Raw genomic sequence first — 23,342 nt, forward strand, 5'->3', positions numbered from 1 at the left:
TTTACCAGTCCTGGAAACTGCTGATTCTGAAAACGAGACAGATATTAAAAGGAATAAAATACAGTTGTCATCGAGCAAGCTTTTTTTTTTTTTGTTCCGTTTGGGTTGCCGGTTTGACACTTCAGTCAGATAACCTTTAAAAAGACAGGTTCCCGTGCTCTCTTTGAAGATAGTTTAAAAACCCCTTTGCTGTTCCTTGCGAGCCGTGTTAAGAAACTGAGCCACGCAATTTCTTCCTTTCCTAGAAACCTGTTTTTTTTTTTTTTTTTTTGTGCCTGCTAGTGCTACTCAGTGTTTTTTTGGCAGGACCTGGAAACTAGCTCACCATCTGTTTGTAAAGATTGCTCACCAGAGGGCCGGATGGAAAGTGTTCGTAACACCAAACCTACTTTCCTGCTAGCACGGTAATAACATTTAGAACAGATGTGGAGCTGGGAAAATGCTTTTAGCGTTGGAAATATAGTTACTACGTAATCATATCCTAGCTTGAACATTAGAGAATATTATTAAGAAAAACATCATCCCCATACCTTCTAAAAGCACTTTCCAAACATTTAATGGAACGTTCACAATAGACTCGTGCTTTAGTGTTCGTAGGGCTTGAGTAACGCCCAGCAGTCCTGCCTCCCGCGAGATCTTGACCTTACACTAGTGTCTGGGGAAAGAAACGATACCGAGCAGAGCTCGGGGAGACGCCACCAGAGCTCAGCTCTCATTCAAGAAGAAGAACCACCGACTGGCCGAAGTGCCCGAAAACCTGCAATCAACAAAAATAGGCCTGCAGTTGAATGTGTTGGTGTAGGGCGCCCTCTAAGGGCCAAAAAGTATTTTACACGGGAGGCACAGCAGTTTGCTGTTCCCCATCCCCAGTACCGTTCTAATTTTATGACAATTTTTACTTGTGATATTAAATTATGAATATTACTGTCCCATTCCAGGAAGTCGCCTAAAAGAAAAAAAATATATATATCAGAATTCTTTTTCTATAATCACTGAATTCCCACTAGGGAAGTTTTTACTCATAGGGCAAAAAATGCAGATTAGGTACATAATTTTTGCAGCTTTAGAATAAATTCAATTAACTTTTTTTAAAAAAAATCACTAAATGCCAACCAATAGCTGGTAACCAAAAGGGTGGTTCTTTTACCAAAGAATGGTGGGTTCTCACTTTCTGCATCCAGTAAGGCTGCACCCTTATTGGCAAGCAGAGGAAGGAATTGCTTTGGGGGAGGTGGGGGGAGAGAACAAGTTTAAAAGTGAAGACTGGGTTGAGAACTTCTGTTCTGGACCCTAATATTATGGACTGTAAATACAGCCTCCAGTTGTTCCTAAGTAAGGTCCTGGCTGACCCATAGTACAGAAGACCTAATTTGGCAATGGTAGATTTTGTGTGTGTGCAAATGGGCTGCATTTTTCACTAAGCCACCTAACTGGTTTATGGGAGATGCTTCTAAACCAGTGTTTCTCAACCCAGTCCCTGGGATAAAATTCATAAACCAGCTCTACTGAATGCAAATGTATCTCCTACATAGTCATTACAGGTATCCTGAAAACCTGACTGAGATGTGTCCCAAAAACTTGGCTTGAAAACTAACTAACTTTAAAATCTAAGGAAGTGATAGGTAGGGAACTTCCCTAAAGAATAGAAACACTTTCTGCCCCCCCCCCCCTTCCTCTGCCACATGCACAGCAAGCGTTGCCTTTTTCTTTTAAAATGCCCGCAGTCATTGGCAGGAACTGAGAGGAGGTTGGCACCTACTGGGAGGTGGGGTATTTTCTTATGAAAGCAACACATACAGCAGTCACTGGTATTTTACTGGGTGCTGCATGTGATAGATTAATTACAGTCTCTTGCTTTAGCGAGTCTATTAAAGAGAGAGAGAGACATTGAAATACTTTTAAAACAAATAAGAGGAAATAGTTTTTCACTCAATGAATAGTTAAGCTCTGGAACTCATTGCTGGAGGATGTGGTAACAGCAGTTAACCTATCTGGGTTTAAAAAAGATTTGGACAAGTTGCTGGAGGAAAAGTCTATAATCTGCTATTGAGACAGACATGGGAAGCAACCGCTTGCCCTGGGATTTGTAGTATGGAATGTTGCTACTCTGAGATTCTGCATGGAATCTTGTCACTCCTTAGGATTCCAGAATCTTGTTATTCTTTAGGGTTCTACATGGAATGTTACCACAATTTGGGTTTCTGCCAGGTACTTGTGACCTGGCTTGGCCACTGCTGGAAACAGGATATTGGGCTAGATGGACCACTGGTCTGACCCAGTATGGCTATTCTTAAGTTCTTAGAGAGAAAAAGAGTAAGGGGGTGTTATCTTTGGTAGGTTTAGTTATAGAAACATAATTTTATCTCTTTATTGAAAGTGTGCATTTCGTGCTGATTGTATAAATCAACATACATTGGCTTTTTGGTACTCAGTGAGGGGTTTAGTCAGGGGTGTGCTGGTAAATTTTTAACAGGCTCTTTCTCCGGACGTAGCCAGCTCTGCAGTTGGAAGGGCCATGGGTGGCTGGGGGGGAGGGGGCAACACCTGCCTCTCTCTCCTCCCTCCCTTTGTGCGGGCAAGCTAGGCATACCTTTGCTGGCAGCCAATAAATGGACTGCCACCACTCCCAACGTCTTGCTCTGAGCAGCATGCTGGAACTTCTCTCACATGCTGGAGAAGTCCCAGCCTGCTGCCCAGAGCTGGAAACAAGGAGCGGGGAGCAGCAGTAGTCTATTTACTTGGCTGGCAGGGCTCAGCATCCCCACCATCAAAGTAAAAGATAATTCAGCAGGGGGCCCAAGCCCACATTTTGGGAGCCAGTTGTTAAAGTAGCCATGGAGGGCCCTACTTTAACAACCGGCTCCCAAAATTCTTAAAAACCGGCTCTTGCGAGCCTGTGAGAGCCTGCTCCAGCACACCACTGGGTTTAGTGAAACACCTAGGATCACAGGTAAAAACTCTCTCCTGATTAGTGCAACTCAGACAGTCTGAGGCATATTTTCAAAGCACTTAGCCTTCCAAAGTTCCATAGGTTTCTATGGAACTTTGGAAGGCTAAGTGCTTTGAAAATATGCCTCTCTGTAACTTTCACACTCTCACTAAGCCTTGGATCAGTGTCGTGAGTTTCTGATTGACTATGGACATATTTCCATTTGGGGGGGGGGGGGGGGAAGTAGCCTAACCCTTTTAGTTTCTACAAGTTGCCAGCAATAATAGCAGCTGAGTTGTGCATGTTCCTGATTCTTTTGGAGCAAGAAGTGAATGATGAGGGCGATGGACTCACCTATCAGTCTCTCTTGCTTTCCCATCAGCCTATCTTGAGCTGGATACTGGAGCCAGAGGCCTGGCAGAGAGTCCGAGGGACTACCGGAGCCTGCGCCAGAGAGTTCCTGGAAAGCTGGCTCGGGGGCGCATCTTTTGCTGTAGAGATCTTTCCCTGAAACAAATCTAGATTCAGTTGAATGCTTCCTAGAATAACAGGGCTGAGATGTTCCCCTACCTCCTACTCTACTACAATCATTTTCATACAAGAGAATTAAGAAAAAAAAACCCCATAATGCATTTGCGACTTGATTGATGCCAGACCCTGGGCAGGATTATGAAGGACAGTGTGAGAGGGGCAAGGATCTAATTCTCTTCTCTTTACCTCCCCTCCCCTCATGCTGGTGCTTGTCATTTAGAAAAGTACAGGTAGGATCACTTCTTTTTTTTTTTTTTTACAGAAAGTTGTTCAACTTTGACTTCCCTTTTCTCCAGGGTACTGCAGTGACTAGAGAGCTTTGTAAATCAATGAATTGCGTTCTTGGCTTTCATTTCGTCATGTGGTTAAGTGCAGCGACTTGTTCCAGGAGGAGTAAAAACATTGTTATCCCTTCCTTAAACTTTTTTAAACCTGTAAATAGTTTGCTGTCTTATGTTGTGCTTCCCAGAGAAGGAAATGCTAGCTCCCAAAAACCAGTTAGTTCAATCAGAGATGGTTTACTTTTTTTGTTTAAGTTCTATTCATTCAAGTGGACTAACCCTGGTTTCCATTCTGACTTTTTGGATAAAACAGAGCGTGAGGTGTTCACCAAGAAAACCACGAAACGAGTCAACAAGCCCTGCCTGATGGGGCATGTAAACACGTTTATTTCATGCTGTAATTATTCCACTACTATTACTACTAATCATTTCTATAGTGCTAATAGACATATCACTGTACACATTATATGCAAGAACTTTCTCTGTCCCTAGAGGGCTCACAGTCTAAGTTTTTATACCTTGGGACAATGGAGGGTTTAAGTGACTTGCACAAGGTCACAAGGGGGAATGCGCTTGTTGCACACCTACCAGCTTCCCTGTACCTAGACACCAGTATCTCCTTCTTACCTACAAATGCACTCAGTCTGCTGCCCCTCACTATCTTTCTACCCTCATCTCCCCTTACGTTCCCGCCCGTAACCTCCGTTCACAGGATAAATCCCTCCTCTCAGTACCCTTCTCCACCACCACCAACTCCAGGCTCCGCTCATTCTGCCTCGCCTCACCCTATGCTTGGAACAACCTTCCTGAGCCCTTACGCCAAGCCCCCTCCCTGCCCGTCTTCAAGTCTTTGCTTAAAGCCCACCTCTTCAATGCTGCGTTCGGCACCTAACCCTTACCGTTCAGTGAATCCAGACTGCCCCAATTTGACTGCCCCTATCGGACCGACCGTTCACTTGTCTATTAGATTGTAAGCTCTTTGAGCTGGGACTGTCTCTCTTTGTTAAATTGTACAGCGTTGCGTAACCCTAGTAGCGCTCTAGAAATGTTAAGTAGTAGTAGTAGTAGTAGTAGTATTACATATAGCAGTGATTTAACCAGAGCTGAGATTGTGATGTCATAATGCCTCATTCCACCAATGCCTGAGAGCCAGCCTCATCAGTGATGTCACAATGGCTTGATTGTCCTATATTTGTCTCACTCTTATCTATTAGATTGTAAGCTCTTTGAGCAGGGACTGTCTCTCTTTGTTAAATTGTACAGCGCTGCGTAACCCTAGTAGCGCTCTAGAAATATTAAGTAGTAGTATTACATATAGCAGTGATATAACCAGAGCTGAGATTGTGATGTCATAATGCCTCATTCCACCAATGCCTAAGAGCCAACCTCATCAGTGATGTCACAATGGCTTGATTGTCCTATATTTGTCTCACTCTTATCTATTAGATTGTAAGCTCTTCGAGCAGGGACTGTCTCTCTTTGTTAAATTGTACAGCGCTGCGTAACCCTAGTAGCGCTCTAGAAATGTTAAGTAGTAGTAGTAGTATTACATATAGCAGTGATTTAACCAGAGCTGAGATTGTGATGTCATAATGCCTCATTCCACCAATGCCTAAGAGCCAACTTCATCAGTGATGTCACAATGGCTCGACTGTCCTATACTTGGCCCACTTCCCCCCTTAGTGTGAAGAGTTTCAGTCTCTGGTATCCAGAGCTGAGATTGTGATGTCATAATGCCTCATTCCACCAATGCCTAAGAGCCAACCTCATCAGTGATGTCACAATGGCTTGATTATCCTATATTTGTCTCGCTCTTATCTATTAGATTGTAAGCTCTTTGAGCAGGGACTGTCTCTCTTTGTTAAATTGTACAGCGCTGCGTAACCCTAGTAGCGCTCTAGAAATGTTAAGTAGTAGTAGTAGTAGTATCCTTCTTCTTTCGTTTTAACATTAAACTTAATTGCTTGCTGCAGCTGCTGTCCGTTGTCTGAATCTCTCCAAACCTCAACTCTAGGCAGTAAGGGTGGTGGAAGTAAAGCAGTAACAGGAGTCAGGAAAACCTGGAATAAGCACAGAGAATCCTTGGGAAGGAAGGAAAAGCCAGAGATAATTGTGCACGGAGCACACCAGGAAATGCATTGAGTTTTCAGGATGTCCCATCAGTCTGTCTTCTCACCATCTCAGCCACTTCCTGCTAAAAAGACTCTCCCTCTCCTTTCGGAAGCCCATTTCTAAATATCATCTATATAAGATTTTATTGAGATACTGTACACTGGAGGATAGATACATCCGGTGCAAGTCCAGCAATTACAAATAACCTTACTAAATAACTATCATGCCAGAATAAGCATTAATTCACACCTACTTTCCTTTCCAATATGCCCTCCCCCCTGGTGTTCTCACGTTTGAAGCCTGAGCTCACATTCTGAAAGGGTGAGTCTGCCAATTGGTTTCTGATAACAAACAGCAGTGCAGCACCCTGGCGTATTTAGAATGGTCAAAAAATAGAAAGCAGAACTTCTGATGTCTGAGGCTTTCTGTTGGGTGAGGCTTTCAGTATCTGTCTATACAATTGTTTGCTTCTCAGATCGGTGTATGCAGTTTAAACAGAGCGGGACACTTCATGAGGGTGCCCCATAGAACAGGCTGAAGGCACTAAGCTGTTAGGGAAAATGATGATTCAGTCTTTGAGTTTTGAGCTAAAAGAGTTAGAAGCAGAACATTAAGTACTATGCAACCTATTCTGTCCCTTAGGGCATGTTGTGATTGGAAAACATCAGCTGCCATGTTTGTTGTCTGGGCTCCACTTAGAGAACCTTAGTGTATGTGTGGTTGTAATATATGTTCTTATCCCAACCTCTTGTTTGAAAAAGTAAATATGCCTTTTGTGTATTTGGGTTGTGTTTTGTAATACTGCTGAATGCTGATTAGACAAGGTGTTGGGACTTCCATCCAATCATGCTCCAGTAGGCGTGTCCTTGCAGCTCAATAATGTCACAAACATTGGATTATGACATGGATCAAACTTATTTAGGATGAATGAGCAGACGGTGACTGGCACCCAGGAAGTGTTTTCAAAGGTACAACAACTGCAGGAATTTGGTTTTAAGGTGGAGCTCCTGCAACACAGCTTAGCAGATGCCCTCAGCTGGGAAAGTGGGTGAGGTTGTGTCAGCTCTCCTAGGTTTGAGGCTTCCTTTGGAAGAACAAAACTCTCCAGTAGCTTTTTGGAGTCATCTGAAATGGCCTGTAAGCTGCTTCTTACCCAGCAGTTTGGGGGGGGGGGGGGGGGGGGGGGTTACTTGTAATATTAACAAATCTGTTCCTTTTCAGCCTATAAATATTAACATTTTTGTGTCTTTTGTTTCTTTAAGGTTTTAAAGACATTTTGGGATTCTGACTTCTGGGTAAGTAGTTATACATTATAGTTTCACTGTGAGACAGAGAAATAATTGATTGATCTAAGGTTACCCCATAGACGCAGAATGGGTTCTGAATCCTGCCCAGTGTATGAGCAGAAGATCTCAGGACAGGTGCAGATGGATGTGTTTTGCTTGCAGAGCACTGGTCCTATCAGTGCAGTACCTGAGGATGGTCCAGCTGTCTTTCTGCAAACCTCCACGCTTCCCTTTTTCACACTGACACACACTTCGCTAAATTGCCAGGGAAAGTAGAAGTTGAAACTCCACTGCTATGTGTCCCCCCTCCCTCCCCCCCCCCTGTTTTGTTTGTGTCTCCAAGTCCATGCAAAGTCAAAGTGTGTCATTTTTGCAGATGTACGCTTTGCCGGGCAGGTCTGATGAGGTCTGTGATGTCTCTCTCAGGTCCTAGCAGGATGGCTTCCTCCGCAGACAGCTGTATCCAGTTCACACGCCACGCCAGTGATGTTCTCCTGAACCTGAACCGCCTTCGAAGCCGGGACATCCTCACAGATGTTATCATCGTGGTAAACAGAGAGCACTTTCGCGCCCATAAAACAGTCCTCATGGCCTGCAGGTAGGTGACATGTTTATTGTTGCAAGAGTTTGCTAGTGATTACAACCCAAGAGGTGTTATGAATTGAATTAGCCTATTTAGAGTGGAGGTCTGAAAGGAAGGCAGTTTGTGGATGTATAATTGCTGCTGACTTATTGTGTGAGAAGAATGAAGCTCTTACTTAAGACCTCTGAAGTAAAGTTAACACTGGCCACAAGGGAATGATCTGATTGGCTAATCGTGATTATATGGGTAGTCTTGCATTTCTTTCCGTTGTAGTCAATTCACACCAGCAGTCTGAGGGTAATTCTAATAGTATGGCGCCAATTACGCATGTAAATAGAATAATGGCATATATATTTGTGTAAATTCCAAACATCCACCTAAGCTCTACTCTGTAAATATGTGCATATTTTACAGGTAGGTGGAGTCTGGTTGTAGATTGTACCAGGGGCGTTGCTGCTATGGGGCCACGGGGGCCAGGGCCCCCATAGATTTGGCCCTGGACCCCCCTACCGATGACCCTCTCGACACCCCCCCCCCCGCCTGCTTGCTCGCCGTCGCCTACCTGTGCGGGTGGGGGATGGGGTCCCCGCCCGCACAGGTAGGCGACAGAGAGCGGGCAGGGGGGTCAAGAGGGTCAGTGGCAGTGGGGGTGTCAGCAATGATGATGGCGGCGGCGGGGGAGTGTGGGCGATGATGGCGGCGGCGCCGGGGGGGGGGGGTTAAATGTGCCCCCCCCACCTCAGCTCTGGCCCCCTCTACCGCTGAAGGTCAGATACGCCCCTGGCTTGTACAACTTATAGAATGCTATAAGTGGCACAGCGCTTACCCTAGTTCTATGGTTGATATAGGTGCTCAAGCCTAAAATAGAGCCATACGTGCCTGTGTTACAGAATACTAGCATTACTGGGTACATATGTTTTCCTCTATTGAATAGGCATCCTCTAGACATATATGTAAATGATATCCACATCCACAAACAAACTAATGAATTAATGAGCTCTTAACAATCGGTTATTGATGTTAATGGACACTAAGTAGGACCTTCCAGATGGATTTATCTATGCTCTGTTCTGTAACAATGCGCAACTCCAAAAGGGAGCATGGCCGTGGGTGGGTCAGGGACATTCCCAAAATGTAGGCACCAAAGTAATAAATAAGCGACTTTTTAAATTTAAATTTATTATTTTATGTAAGGCTTCAGCAGGTGTAATTCTCGTGCCCAAAGTTAGGCCAAGATTCGTGCTAAGTTGGTATCCTATAAAGGCAACTTAGTGCTAAGCAAGCTTTATAGAATCAGCACTTAGCATGGATGTTAATGGAGCCTAACTTTGGGTTCCGTTTACTGAATCGGACCCTAAGTGACTGTAAAACTGTTCATGAATAGGGTCTTCTTGGGTAGCTGAAGGCATATGGTCAACACTTATCTTTTTCCTCGTCTTTAGCGGCCTCTTCTACAGCATCTTCACCGACCAGATGAAATGCAACCTGAATATCATCAACTTAGACCCAGAAATCAACCCGGAAGGGTTCCAGATCCTGCTGGACTTCATGTACACGTCGCGCCTGAGCCTTCGGGAAACCAGCATCATGGCAGTCATGAATGCAGCTCTCTATCTGCAGATGGAGCATGTTGTAGACACCTGCCAAAGGTTCCTCAAAGCCAGGTGAAATGAAGCACTGCACCTGGGAAGCTTTTCTGGGATCTCTCCTAGTTTTAGTGATGGGTACAGGTTGGTTCAACACTTCTGAATAGCAGCAAGGATCTGCTTTATTCTAGCCTTGGTATTACTGGGATGTGCATCTGTTAAGAATGACGGAGATGCTCGGTACTATAGATAGTGTGACACACGAGGGACACTTGGTGGCCCAAGGCATTGCAGAGCCTTTGTAGCTCAAAGTCACCAGATTAAATCTAGTTGCTGCAAGCCATTAGCATCCAAAAGCAGCTCAGTGGCCTTACGAAGAGTCGATCATCTCTATTCAAGTCTTAATAGATCAGTGTTCATATTACTATGAAGTTATCATAATTGGCAGCGACATATTGGGAATGTGAATGGAGTTCTTGTACTGAGATGTTGCTGGAAATTGAGCTACACCCTCCTCCCTGGGAAGTGGCCCTTCCAGAGAAGGGTAGAGATCAGGGGCATAGCCAGACAACAGATTGTGGGTGGGCACCAAATGTTCTCCCCCCCCCCCCCCCAAAAGACATCTCAGCTGGCAGGAAAATGCTTCTTTCCACCTTGGCAGTCTGCAGCAGGTATGCGCTGAAAACTGAACATGCGCAGGTGCCAGTATCATGGAGAGTGTCATTTTCATTACCATCAGGAGGAAGTCTTCAGCTGTTAGAGCTTAGGATCTTCACCAGCTACTGCTAAACGTGTGCTGCTGTTGGGTGGGCCTGCGCCCTAAGTGGATGGGCCCTGGCCCACCTGTGGCTACGTCACTGGTAGTGATCCTGGTAGAGCAGTGTGTCTTCAGCGCAAAGACGCAATTTGCTTGCAGAGCTGCTGTACTTGTGGAAGCAAAGTGGTGGAAAGAGCACAGGACTGGTTGGAAGCCTTAAATGGGGCTCAATTTCAAAGCACTTAGACTTACAACGTTCCATAGGTTATTATGCAACTTTGTTAGTCTAAGTGGTTTGAAAATATGCCTCCGCAAGAGGGCATTTTGGAAACAGGTTTTGGCCAGAGCTAGGGTAGACCAAAATTAGGACATCTTTCAATGATAATGGAATAGGAAGAAATGTCCAAGGCACCTATTTCAGTCACATCCAGGGTACAAAAAGGTGCCCTGATTGAGCAGCTGACCACTGGAGGGATGAGGGCATGACCCCTCCTTAATCTCCCAGTGGTTACTGACCCTCTCCCACCTCTCTAAGAAGTGAAAGTGACCGCTTCAGGTATTATGGCCATTATGGAGTAGCCTAGTTGTCAGTGCACTGGACTGTGAACAATACAACCCGGGTGTAATTGCCATGTTAACTCTTTCATTTCTGTATAAATATGTGAGGCAGTGGGAGTGGACTGCTGTGGAGGGCAGCCAACCAGGGTACACCATTGATGTTAGCCCTACTGGAACATAGAAATACCTACTGTACTTGAATTTATAAGACATCTGCAAGCGTGATGGCTACTGTAGTGATGGATTTTTAGATACAGTAGGTTTTTATCTGCTCCTAGAGGGCTCACAATAACATATAAAAGAATTAAGGTGGGATTTGTACCTTGGTCCCATTGTTTAAAGTCCACTGCAGTGACCACTAGGCCTGCCTCTCTGCTCTGCAGGAGTATCTCTGTGTCCATTTTTGTACAAATGATGCCAGATGGATGTTTTTGTGATTGGTTTTTAGGCGTCCTTATTTTGGACGTTTCATTTTGGAAAATGACTGTTCATTTTGGATGTTGTCAGCATAAGGACATCCTTCTCCCATATTTTCGAACAGGAAATCCCAATATTTTTCCTGTTTCAAAATGGCTGTGAGATGGACATTCTGACTTGGATGTTCTTATGAAAATGCCCCTCCATGGTTCTCTCACTGACTTTGTACAACCATTAGCAAGTTACGGTTAATCACAAGGTTGAATTCAAATACCATCAAAGCTAGTTGTCTATGAATCAGCATATCTATTTTGTGCTGAATAACTGTATAACAGTTGTTTGTGTATGTTTGCTTTCTTCCAGCGAAGAGATGGTGTCTACTGTAAAACCTCCCAGAGAAGAATTCTTACCTGGAAGAGTGATGTTGCCTTCAGATGTCATGGCTTATAGGAATCGTGAAATGTCCGAGAACAGTGCACCCCTTCGGAATACGACTATCTGTGATGGAAGAGCCTTTGGCCCCACATTGTACAATGGTATGACTGGATCCACTTCTGCCTACCCCATATACAGCCATATCCCAGTGCATGGTTTTCTCTTCCCGGATGAAGAAGCGCGAGAAGTGAGGATACCCATGTCAGAAGTAGCCAGGGCCAGTCGGTACCAAAAAGAAAGCCTACTGCCTTGTGACAACACTAGGACAGTCCTTACAGATTACAGAAGGGCCATTAACGATGTCTCATCGAACATGTGCCACCCCACCATCTATTCTCCAAAAGAAGTTGCTCAAGAAAAGATGGCAAATGACTTGCACTACAATGTAGTTTCAACTTCTAAATCCGCTACCCCGTCTGGCAAAAGTAACCCTTTCTTTACCTGTGACAAAGCAGGGAAAGAGGAGGAAAGAGCCTCTTCAGAAGATGAGATCAGCCAACATTTTAAACCAAGCAATGCACCAGTGAACCGGAAGGGGCTGGTCAGCCCTCAAAGTCCCCAGAAGTCAGACTGCCAACCCAACTCGCCTACTGAGTCCAGCAGCAGCAAGAACGCCCGCATCAGTCAAGGATCTGGTTCTCCGTCGGCCAAGAGCCCCACTGATCCCAAAGCCTGCAACTGGAAAAAGTATAAGTTCATTGTACTCAACTCCCTGAACCAGAGTGCGAAGGAGGACAACAGCAACCAGAGTGAAATGGAAAATCTCTCTCCTCAGTCCTACGTCTCCCCATCGTCGTGCCAACAGCCCATTGAGCCTGAAAATCTAGATGTGCAGAGTCCAATGAAGATGAGTGTGAACAGTGACGATTCAACAGTACCGCAGGCCAGCAAGCTTAACAACATTAACAGGTACTGAGAAATGAGTTCTGAAATGGTGCTTGGCCATTAATTTTACTAGTGCTATGGTCCAATGTCTTTGTTTATACAGTACTACTACTAATCATTTCTATAGCGCTACAAGGAATATGCAGCGCTGTACATCCTATATAATTCTCACCTCCAACAGGATGTGCTTGGGACCGTGCCTGCCAGAAGTGGTCTGCTAGGCAGGCACGCACTGACATCAGTGACAGACAATTTGACAAAGCAAAACAATCTGAGTGCTGGCCATTAGGACACAGGGTAGATAGGAGAGTTTTAAAAGACTGAAGGAAAGTGTTAAACTGGAGAAGGGGGGGGGGGGAGTTGTGAATGACTGAAAGACATGCAAATTTGGGACAGGAAAACAATCTCAATGCTGGCCATTAGCACACAGGGTACATAGGACAGTTTTAAAAGACTGAAGGAACCAAAAGTGTTCGGGGGGGGGGGGGGGGGGGGGCGGCAAGTTCTGAAAGAATGAAAGAAATGAAAATTTACGAGAGGAACACAATCTGAATGCCGGGCATTTGTACACAGGGTAGATAGGACACTTTTTAAAAAAAAATGAAGGACGTGAAAGTATTACATCTTGGGGGAGGGGTCAGGAGGAAAGCGGTGGGGTATCCGGATACTGGGCGTTAGGGCCACGGGAGTACATAGACTTTTGAAAGCCTTAAGGAACCCAAAGTGTGGGAAGGAGGAGGAAAAGGAGGGGAGGGACCAGGGTGAGGGGCATTAGGAACAGGGGAGGGGGCCCTGTCACACACTCTCATTCTCACACACACACTGTCACACAGACAGTCTCACTCTGTCACACACCCGCACATTCACTCTGGCTCTCTCTCTCTCAAACATACATACTCCCAGGAAAACCTTGCTAGCGCCCGTTTCATTCGTTCCAGAAACGGGCCTTTTTTTACTAGTCATACATAAAAAGACAGTCCCTGCTCAAAGAGCTGACCATCTAAGTAGGACAGACAGAACAACTAGGAGGTAAGGGAATTAAAGAGGGGATAAAAGGGGACAGGGCAAGTGAGTAGTGGTTAGGAGTCAAAAGCAGCGTTAAAGAGGTGGGCTTTTACAGTACTAATACCTTTTTGCAATAACCTTGTAGCATTTTTAAGAACAGTACACAATATAATGCAATCATAATCAATTTAATGAAAGCTGGTTTAAAACATTTTTGAGAGATGATTTGTTGATACAGCTGTGCGTCCTACGTTTCATACAGCAAGAAAGGAGAAGGGCGAGAGAATTCATGAAACAAGAAAGATGACCGGGAAGCGTGTGCATTACAGGCAGTGCAAGGGGGAGTCTTCAGAGGAGAGGGGTGAGGCTGAGCAAAGTGTTTTAGGTGTAAGGGTTAGGCTTCCACATTGTCAGTGAAATCTTGAGTGTAGCCAAAACAAGAGGGTGTGGTTCAAAAGATGGCATGGCCATTAATTTAGGAAAAATAGCCACATGTATCCAATATACATATGTAAATATCAATTCTAGACAGATGCTACTTACATGTGGAGATCCATATTACCCAGAGATTTCAAGCAGGGCATGTGTGTTCCCCATTTTACAAAAGGAAATACATGTGTATGGGGCATGATCTTTTAGATCTTACACCAACTCAAAGACATGCATGGATTTTAAAGTGCTCATTTTGGTCGTGGCTGTACATAAGGTATTAAGAGTCGTTCTCCTTAATCTCGTGTAGTTTAATTCCGTCTCTTTATTGGTGGTACTAACACATGCAGGTGTGTAAAATGAGGCAGCTACATGTGGAGGGGTTGCCATTTACACGGGAAAGTTACAGAATCCTCTCTTCCACATGTTAAGTGCTGACATCTCGACGTGGAAGCTGCTGGGTCTGTGTCATTCCTTCTTCCCCCCTCCCCCCCCCCCCAAAAAAAATGTGTGTGCATTGTAAAATGGCTGTTCTCACTGCATGCGCCAGCAAACTCATGTACCATGTTTAAACTATCGCGGAACACAACCTTAACTGGACATCTCGGTTCCGATCTTTGTAGTCTATGTAAAATCGGGTTCTAACCCAGCAGACTGCAGTGTTTTTGAGGGTCTGAATGGAAGTATAAGTCATAACGATGAGCATGATGGTAATTGAGGCAAGATGCAGAGCATTAAATGGGCACATTCTATGAATGCTAAATAGAGAAAAGCAGATACTGGCATTCCATTCACAAAAATGGAAAAGTGATGTCCTGAGACATCTAGTGAAGGATTCGGTGATCGACTGAGTCAAACATGGAAGATATGTGGAGGAGGAGACTCTCTCCAGTCAGCACATGAGGAGACAGTTTGCTAATTGTATTGAGGCAGTTCTAGTCAGTGTATTTTTTTCTAGCAAAAAAGGTGCCGGTACTCAAATGCCAGGCCACCCTTCAGGGGTGCGGTAATCACTGAGGAACCCACCCCACAATAGCCAGACCCCCTGCAACCAGTCACAGAATCTATGACAAGGCAGCAGGGGCGTAGCCAGACAACAGATTGTGGGTGGGCACCAAGTGTTCTTCCCCCCCCAAAAAAACTATCTCAGCTGGTGAGAAAACACTTCTTTCCATCTTGGCAGTCTGCAGCAGGCATGCGCTGAAAACTGAGCATGCGCAGGTGCCGATATTGTGGAGAGTAGCGTTTTCATTACCATCAGGGGGGAAATCTTGAGCTGGTTAAGCTTGGGATCCCCACCAGCTACCGCTAAATGTGTGCTACTGTTGGGCGGGCCTGAGCCCTAAGTGGGTGGGCCACGGCCCACCCAGGCCACCTGTGGCTACGCCACTGCAAGGCAGAATTGTTGTGTAGAGCCTGAGCTCTTTCATTAAAACTTGGGGACCTTGGGTCAATTTTAGCAGACAATGGAAAAGGTGCCGGTACTCGGTACCCCCTCAGAAAAAGCCCTGGTTCTAATACACTGTGAAGGACTGAAAATGAACTGCCAGAGTCTAGAGCAGACGTGAAAGAGCAATTAGTTGGTGTAAAGAGCTTGGTCAAAGATGTTGCCTAAAATGGAAGTAGGAAGACAGTAGCTATTGCCCTAAGGGATTTCTCTGAAAGGGCCACAGGAGAGCATTTTGGTAAGACTAGAAGGCCAGAAGAAGGTGAGGAACTGAAAGTGGTGATCATAAGGAAGTGAGATGGTTAAGCTGGAGAGGAAAAGGAGGCAGGTGATGGGTCATTTTGGAGATATTGTGGGTTTATAGACTAAAAATTAGATGTTGAAGCTTTATCAGCTGAAAGTGGGCGGGTGAAGAGAAGAGAACGGTGGTTTCACAGGAAGGAATGGGAGTAGAATTAGAGAGCTGGATGGGTGGAATCGCAGATTTATTTATTTATTTTGACAAAATGACCGCCTAGAAATCTCAGACAAGACCAGTGATGATAAGCTAGCAATATCGAAGAGGGAAAGGGCTTTGTGAAAGACTAGGACGTGAGGTTACAATGGAGTAAAGAACTTGTCTATTATTTCTTCAATCAGATCTAATCAGGAAGAGGGTTAATTCATGTGAATCGCAGTATATCAAGTGTTTGGAAATAAGTGATCGGGGTGGAGTTTTCTTAGAACAGACAGAGGTTGGAGAGGACCTAATGATAGAAAGTTTTTGAGAATGATTCATGTGAATTATTGTCTAGCTATAGTGAGACACTGGATAGGGCTCTTGCTATTGGACATGCTGCCCTAACATACCATGTACATTGTCCCCGAAATTCTAGAAATAGTGCTTAAACTTACTCACGCATACTTGGGTGCATGCCTGATTTGTGTGCGCGACTTAATTGATTAACGAGCCAATTAGCAGCAATAATTGGGTGCTAATACTCAGTTAATTGGCGTTCATTGAAATGTATGCACTCACTTTTAGTCATGGGGATCCACATATTAAAAAAAGGGGGCGTGACCATGGGAGGGTCATGGTCAGATCAAGGGCGTTCCTACAATGTATGCACATTATACAATAAGGGGGCCTCCGTGCCGAATTTATGTGCGAGGATTTCCACCAGGGTTTACTTGGCATAAATCCTCGCATCTAAAGTTAGGCACATTCTATAAACCGCGCCTAACTTTCAATGCAGTTTATAGAACGCTTAGCATGGTTTTTTTGTTTTGTTTTTGTTTGTGCTGATTTTTTTTTCAGTGCTATTTATAGAATTTGGTCCTGAATGTGTAGGGTGGAAATACATTGTACCAAAATACTGCAGGAGACGAAGGGGTTTTTGCCATACTTTGAGAGTTATACACAAATGCTAGGTGCTACAGGCTGTATATTGGAACTAGGCCGTGTACCAATAAACCCTTTTAACAGATTATTGAAGAATTATAACAGAAGCCTACTTTCCCTTCTGATCTGGTAATATGAATGTCTTGCAAAAATGTCAGGCTTTCTTCAACTCCCTCTGCTTTTCAGGGGGAGACAAACTAGCCCTGCCCTTTTGGAGAAGCTTGAGTGGCCATGTTTGTTGAAGAAATGGGGAAATAAGTTGTAAGGAAACAGCTGGTCAGAGTGCAGAGATGTGTAGGCTACTGCAACCACAGTATGGTTAGTGGTGGCCAAAATATCTGGGAGATCCACACTGTCATATACCTGAGTGTTATGCAAGAGTTTTTTCCTGCATGGTGTTTGGCCAACGCCTTCTCCTTTCATTGTGTAATGGGAGCGGAAAGTAATTTTTGGTTTCATAATAACATCCTAACTGCGTACAGTACACCTAAATGTGACCTGTATTTGTTTCCAGGTCAATGGATGAGTCATCTCGAGGAAGGGAGGGGCATTCTCCTCTCTATCTGCACACACCCAAATACAGTTCCTGTGGATCCCAGTCTCCGCCTCACTTTGAGATATGCCCTCACACACCCGGCTCTACTTTTGGAGAGGAGATGGTTGAAACACAGTCTGAATATTCGGACTCCAGCTGTGGTAAGACAGTTTCCCTTTGCTTTCTCTCCTCTAGAAGAGAGCACTTCTATTCCATCAAGTGAAGGAAAGGAACCTCACGTAGATGGTGTTCAGAAATGTCTTTATTTAAAAGTCTTCTAAAACAATGAGGGAGACCCGACACGACTCATTTCCCTAGATCCCTGATGCAGGCTGGTTAGGCCAAAACACGTCATTCAATATATGTTCCTAGATTGGTCATCAAGCAGCACAATCTCCACTCGCTGTTTTCTCTTGACGACCAATCTAGTAACATATATTGAATGACGTTTTCCTAGACCCCTGATGCAGGCCGGTTAGGTCAAAACACGAGTCGTGTTGGGTCTCCCTCATTGTTTTAGAAGACTTTTAAATAAAGACATTTCTGAACACCATCTACGTGAGGTTCCTTTCCTTTGCTCTACTGTTACCTGTTTGGTTTTTTACCTTCAAGTGGAGCAATTTGCCTTCTGTTTGTAACTGAAATTCCTCACAACACTACATGGGAAGGAACACACAAGCTAGCATTTTGCTATTTGCACAATCACCCTAGGCTTTGTTGTAAATGTTTTGTTCATAAGGTGACCGGTCGAGTCTTGCATATTCTTAATACATTTATGGTACACTGTGCCTTTGCATCAGTTCTTTGTGGCTAGCCCACTGGTCTTTAACCCCTTAGTGATCTTTGCAATTCCCACCTCTTCCCCCTAGTGGCTTGGCTAGTGACCCTTGCTGGCCTTTGGGTTGAGAAGTGCACTTTCAGTGCTGCTGCTGGACCACCAGGGGGCGTCACTGAAGCAGCGGTTGTCTTCCCTTCCTCTGGAAGCTCTGAATTCAGATTGCTTAGGCCACGGTGCTGTAATCCGAGCCATGGGGGCAGGCCCTGAGAAGTCTGTGTTTTCCAGTTTCCATGCTCAATCCTTCCCTTTTGTGTTTTTCAACAGAGAACGGGACTTTCTTCTGCAACGAATGTGACTGCAGATTCTCTGAGGAAGGCTCACTAAAGAGACATACCCTCCAGATGCATAGTGATAAGCCCTACAAGTGTGATCGCTGCCAGGCTTCCTTCCGCTACAAGGGGAACCTAGCCAGCCACAAAACAGTCCACACAGGTAGTTTTCTTGGCATATGGCTTACTTCTGATATACAGCCTGCAGTCCCTCAGGTGAAATGTAGGCCTTTTGGTAGATGCTTGATTTATTTAAGGTCAAGAATAAATCAAACATGAGCAATAGACAATTACAGCAGTAAAATTCAAATAATACTAAGTATGGTATAGTATACTACTTACAATGTCAACACAATACGTAATAGAACATTTTAATTGACAGTGTAGGGTATAAGCAAAGATGGAACATATGGATAGGTAAGAGAGTAAGAGGAGTTAGAGAGTAAGGCGACTAATTTAAAGAAAGTTGCACAAGAGGTCGGAGAGATGGTTAAATATTATCTCGGCTAGGGTAGGAGTGGATAAACGTGTCCTTCTGCAGTATGTGCAGCCCAAGAGAGACTAGCAAGTTAGTTACGTCTTCCATTAAAGGCTTCTTTTGTGGCTTTGACTGAATTACTACATTCAGTTACTTCACCCCTGGATCTGGACCATGATGCCTATTAACATAGGGTATAGCTAATGTCACCATGAGCACCTCAAACCATGAGTGCAAGGCCAGACGCATCCTCTGCTTTTACCGCCAGGTTTCAGCCTTTCTACATCCACCAGAGATTTCGTATCAGCATGTCCAGGTTCTGGAAAGAAATTCTAACTCCAGCTCTACCCTGATCACTGTTGAGCTCAGATCTGTCTCCTTATCTCTCTAGATCCCAAATAGAAAACCAGGCACGTCTTCATCTAGCTCATAGGAGCCAACATTTCAAAATGATTGGTGTTGCCAAGCACAGTACAGATCTTCCTGCATACAATGAAGGAGCTTGCTGTATATTCGGGGTGCTTTGCACCCACTGTCACCCACATAGCTGGCACCTATGATCTAGCGTTTCTGTCAAACTGTACTTTTTGATTGTGGTGGAGAGGATGAGGCAGTGGCCTAGCTATGGGGGAACCACGGGGGCCTGGGCCCCCTCAAACTGGCTCTGGGGCCCCCGGTTTGGCTGGCGGGGGTCCCCAATGCGCATGCTCAGTTTCATTACAACGAGCGTTCACGGCACTGAAAGCAGGACAGGGCGCCAGCAACGTAAGACCAGTGTGGGACAAAGTTTAGCTGGTGGGGGTTGGGGACCCGCGCCAGCCAAGGTAGCTTCCAGCTGTGGTGGCGGGGGAGGGGGGAGCGGCGGTGGCAGTGAAAGGGCGGCAGCAGGGAGGCGGGCCAAAGTGTGCCCCACCACCTTGAGCTCTGGCCCCCCACCCCCTTCCCGTCGATGTCTGGCTACACCCCTGGGATGAGGGGATCCTTTTTCAGAATAAACGATTAGGCTAATGGGATTTATCCCATGGATCCCTCTGCTCTCACACATTCAAACAGAGGGATTAAATACTCCGTTTCCTGGGCTTTCCAGGGGTGGCCTCTTCTGCTTTAAGTCTGTGCAATTGAAAACGTCTGTGGTATCAGCCAAACAGAGCTTCTGAGTTAACTGAAAAAAACAATTCACCCGTTTTTTTTTTCTGTCTCTTTTCCTTGGACTACAGGAGAAAAACCCTATCGGTGTAATATTTGTGGGGCTCAATTCAACAGGCCTGCCAACCTGAAAACTCACACGAGGATCCACTCGGGAGAGAAGCCGTACAAGTGTGAGACTTGTGGCGCTCGCTTTGTCCAGGTGGGGATCCACTTTGCTTCCATGGTTTTTAAACATAAAAATAGTTCCGAGTAAATGTCGGCAGATTTATAGAGCAGTTTTCATGCAAATACTGTTCCAGTGTATGATGCAGGCCGGTGCTTCAGAAATGCACACGAAGCCACCTCAAGGGCACATGGCCTGACACGTAGGGTTACCATATGGCTCCAGACAAAGGAGGACTCATTGATCCAGTCTGGGTTTTGCTTCAATTGAAAGCAATGGAAGTAAAACCCAGACTGGCTCAATCTGTCCTCCTTTTTCTGGAGCCATGTGGTAACCCTACCTGACAGCACGTGCACTGTTTGAAAACCTATTGGTCAATCCAGGGCCTGCTTTAGGCAGACTGAGGCCCAGGGCAGACATTAAGGAGGGGGCCCTCTCCCCCGTCTCCCCATCCACCCACCGCTACTGCCACATATGAAACAACTTTAAATGACTTCTTCACACACAAAACACAGACAGGCCTTCACCAAATACAGAACAAGGGATCAGAAATTAGACAAAATAGAATTATGAACACCAAAATCGAAACATGGCAAGTACTGCAACACTGAAGAAATAAAAACAGAAATGTACTTGCTTTTTGTATTGAACATGATTGGTAGCATCACTAGGGTGGGTGGGGGGGGGGGGGGGGGCTTGCAGTGGACTGCATTGGGGACTTATAAAGCCCATTTAGATATAAGTACATAAGTAATGCCACACTGGGAAAAGACCAAGGGTCCATCGAGCCCAGCATCCTGTCCACGACGGCGTATTATTCCTGGAATTGTGGATTTTTTCCCAAGTCCATTTAGTAGTGGTTCATGGACTTGTCCTTTAGGAAACCGTCTAACCCCTTTTTAAACTCTGCTAAGCTAACCGCCTTCACCACGTTCTCCAGCAATGAATTCCAGAGTTTAATTATGCATTGGGTGAAGAAAACGTTTCTCCGATTTGTTTTAAATTTACTACACTGTAGTTTCATCGCATGCCCCCTAGTCCTAGTATTTTTGGAAAGTGTGAACAGACGCTTCACATCCACCTGTTCCACTCCACTCATTATTTTATATACCTCTATCATGTCTCCCCTCAGCCGTCTCTTCTCCAAGTTGAAAAGCCCTAGCCTCCTTAGTCTTTCTTCATAGGGAAGTCGTCCCATCCCCGCTATCATTTTAGTCGCCCTTTGCTTCACCTTTTCCAATTCCACTATATCTTTCTTGAGATGCGGCGACCAGAATTGAACACGATACAACGGCATTATAACATCCTCACACCTGTTTTCCATACCTTTCCTAATAATACCCAACATTCTATTCGCTTTCCTAGCCGCAGCAGCACACTGAGCAGAAGGTTTCAGTGTGTTATCGACGACGACACCCAGATCCCTTTCTTGGTCCGTAACTCCTAACATGGAACCTTGCATGACGTAGCTATAATTCGGGTTCTTTTTTCCCACATGCATCACTTTGCACTTGCTCACATTAAACGTCATCTGCCATTTAGCCGCCCAGTCTCCCAGTCTCGTAAGGTCCTTCTGTAATTTTTCACAATCCTGTCGCGAGTTAATGACTTTGAATAACTTTGTGTCATCAGCAAATTTAATTACCTCGCTAGTTACTCCCATCTCTAAATCATTTATAAATATATTGAAAAGCAGCGGTCCTAGCACAGACCCCTGAGGAACCCACTAACTACCCTTCTCCATTGTGAATACTGCCCATTTAAACCCCACTCTCTGTTTCCTATCCTTCAACAGTTTTTAATTCACAATGGACATTTCCTCCTATCCCATGACCCTCCAATTTCCTCTGTAGCCTTTCATGAGGTACCTGTCAAACGCCTTTTGAAAATCCAGATACACAATATCAACCGGCTCCCCTTTGTCCACATGTTTGTTTACTCCTTCAAAGAATTGAAGTAAATTGGTCAGGCAAGATTTCCCCACACAAAAGCCATGCTGACTTGGTCTCAGTAATCCATGTTCTTGGATGTGCTCTGTGACTTTGTTTTTAATAATAGCCTCTACCATTTTCCCCAGCACCGACGTCAGACTCACCGGTCTATAATTTCCCAGATCTCCCCTGGAACCTTTTTAAAAAATGGGCGTTACAGTTTTTACCCTCTCAGTTGTCCCCCTAAGTTTTTTTTTTTTTTTTTTTTTTTTTTTTTTCCACCGTTCTTCTCATCTTATCGTAGTCTCCTTTTTTAAAGTTAAACGCTAACGTATTTGACTTCCTCTGTATAATTACTTCAAGGTTGATATCAAAACTGATCATATTATGATCACTGTTATCAAGTGGCCCCAGTACCATAACGTCCCTCACCAGCTCCACTAAGGACCAAGTCTAGAATTTTTTCTTCTCTCGTCGGCTCCTGCACCAGCTGCTCCATAAAGCTGTCTTTGATTTCATCAAGGAATTGTACCTCTCTAGCGTGTCCCGATGTTACATTTACCCAGTCTATATTTGGATAATTGAAGTCGCCCATTATTATCACTTTGCCCATTTTGTTCGCGTCTCTGATTTCTTTTATCATTTCTGCGTCTACCTGCTCATCCTGGCGAGGCGGACGGTAGTACAGTCCTATCACCGTCCTTTTCCCTTTTATACATGTTTAAAAAACATAAGAGATCTGCATGAAACTAAATATTTATTACCACTTGCAGTGGCGTTCCTGGGGGGGGCTGGCACCCGGGGCGGATCATCGATGTGCCCCGCCCCCCGGGTGCAGCGCCCCCCCCCCCCAGTGAAAGGACACCGCCGTGAAGGACCCCCCCAGCAGGTGCACGCCGCCGGGGGGGTGCCGCGCGCACCTGTCCTCCGTTGTTCCATGCTTCTTCTCTGCCCCGGAACAGGAAGTAACCTGTTCCGGGGCAGAGAAGAAGCATGGAATAACGGAGGACAGGTGCGCGCGGCACCCACCGCCCCCCCCCCCCCTAGGAACGCCACTGACCACTTGTCCATGAAACATGTTCAAAAACAGAATAATCAATTTGCGCACCTAAAATGTAAACTTCTACAAAACAGATGCAGACGTGATTCCGTGTGCGCCAATGAAAGGACAGTTTAATTTCACTTCCAATCTTTATAACACCAGGCTTCCCAAGGCAGATTACAACAACAGTGAAGATGAACCCATCAAGAAACAGGATATCCTCACTGAAATTTGGCCATCCGTATTGAATAGAACGGTCTAGAAATATGAGCACAAAATACAGAGTTTATCACTGCTGTTTCTCTACCAGCTACA

The 23,342-nt window shown here is 45.0% G+C and overlaps 1 protein-coding gene across 4 annotated transcripts in view; it reads left to right on the forward strand.

The window, feature by feature from the left end:
* BCL6 (BCL6 transcription repressor) overlaps positions 1-23,342 on the forward strand; it is a 33,970-nt gene that overhangs the window by 4,297 nt on the left and 6,331 nt on the right. Inside the window, exons 1-8 of one of the 4 annotated variants that reach the window (XM_030217231.1) lie at positions 6,685-6,990; positions 7,116-7,148; positions 7,566-7,737; positions 9,165-9,386; positions 11,404-12,384; positions 17,137-17,318; positions 18,260-18,427; positions 19,960-20,090. In XM_030217231.1, coding sequence (XP_030073091.1) covers positions 7,577-7,737; positions 9,165-9,386; positions 11,404-12,384; positions 17,137-17,318; positions 18,260-18,427; positions 19,960-20,090 — 1,845 coding nt within the window. In that variant the 5' untranslated portion in view covers positions 6,685-6,990; positions 7,116-7,148; positions 7,566-7,576. Of the gene's footprint in view, positions 1-6,684; positions 6,991-7,115; positions 7,149-7,515; positions 7,738-9,164; positions 9,387-11,403; positions 12,385-17,136; positions 17,319-18,259; positions 18,428-19,959; positions 20,091-23,342 lie in introns of those variants that run through there. The other 3 variants (XM_030217230.1, XM_030217229.1, XM_030217232.1) reach the window with 3 other exon arrangements.

The sequence above is a fragment of the Microcaecilia unicolor genome, chromosome 10 (genome assembly GCF_901765095.1).
Source record: "Microcaecilia unicolor chromosome 10, aMicUni1.1, whole genome shotgun sequence".
NCBI lineage: Eukaryota > Metazoa > Chordata > Amphibia > Gymnophiona > Siphonopidae > Microcaecilia > Microcaecilia unicolor.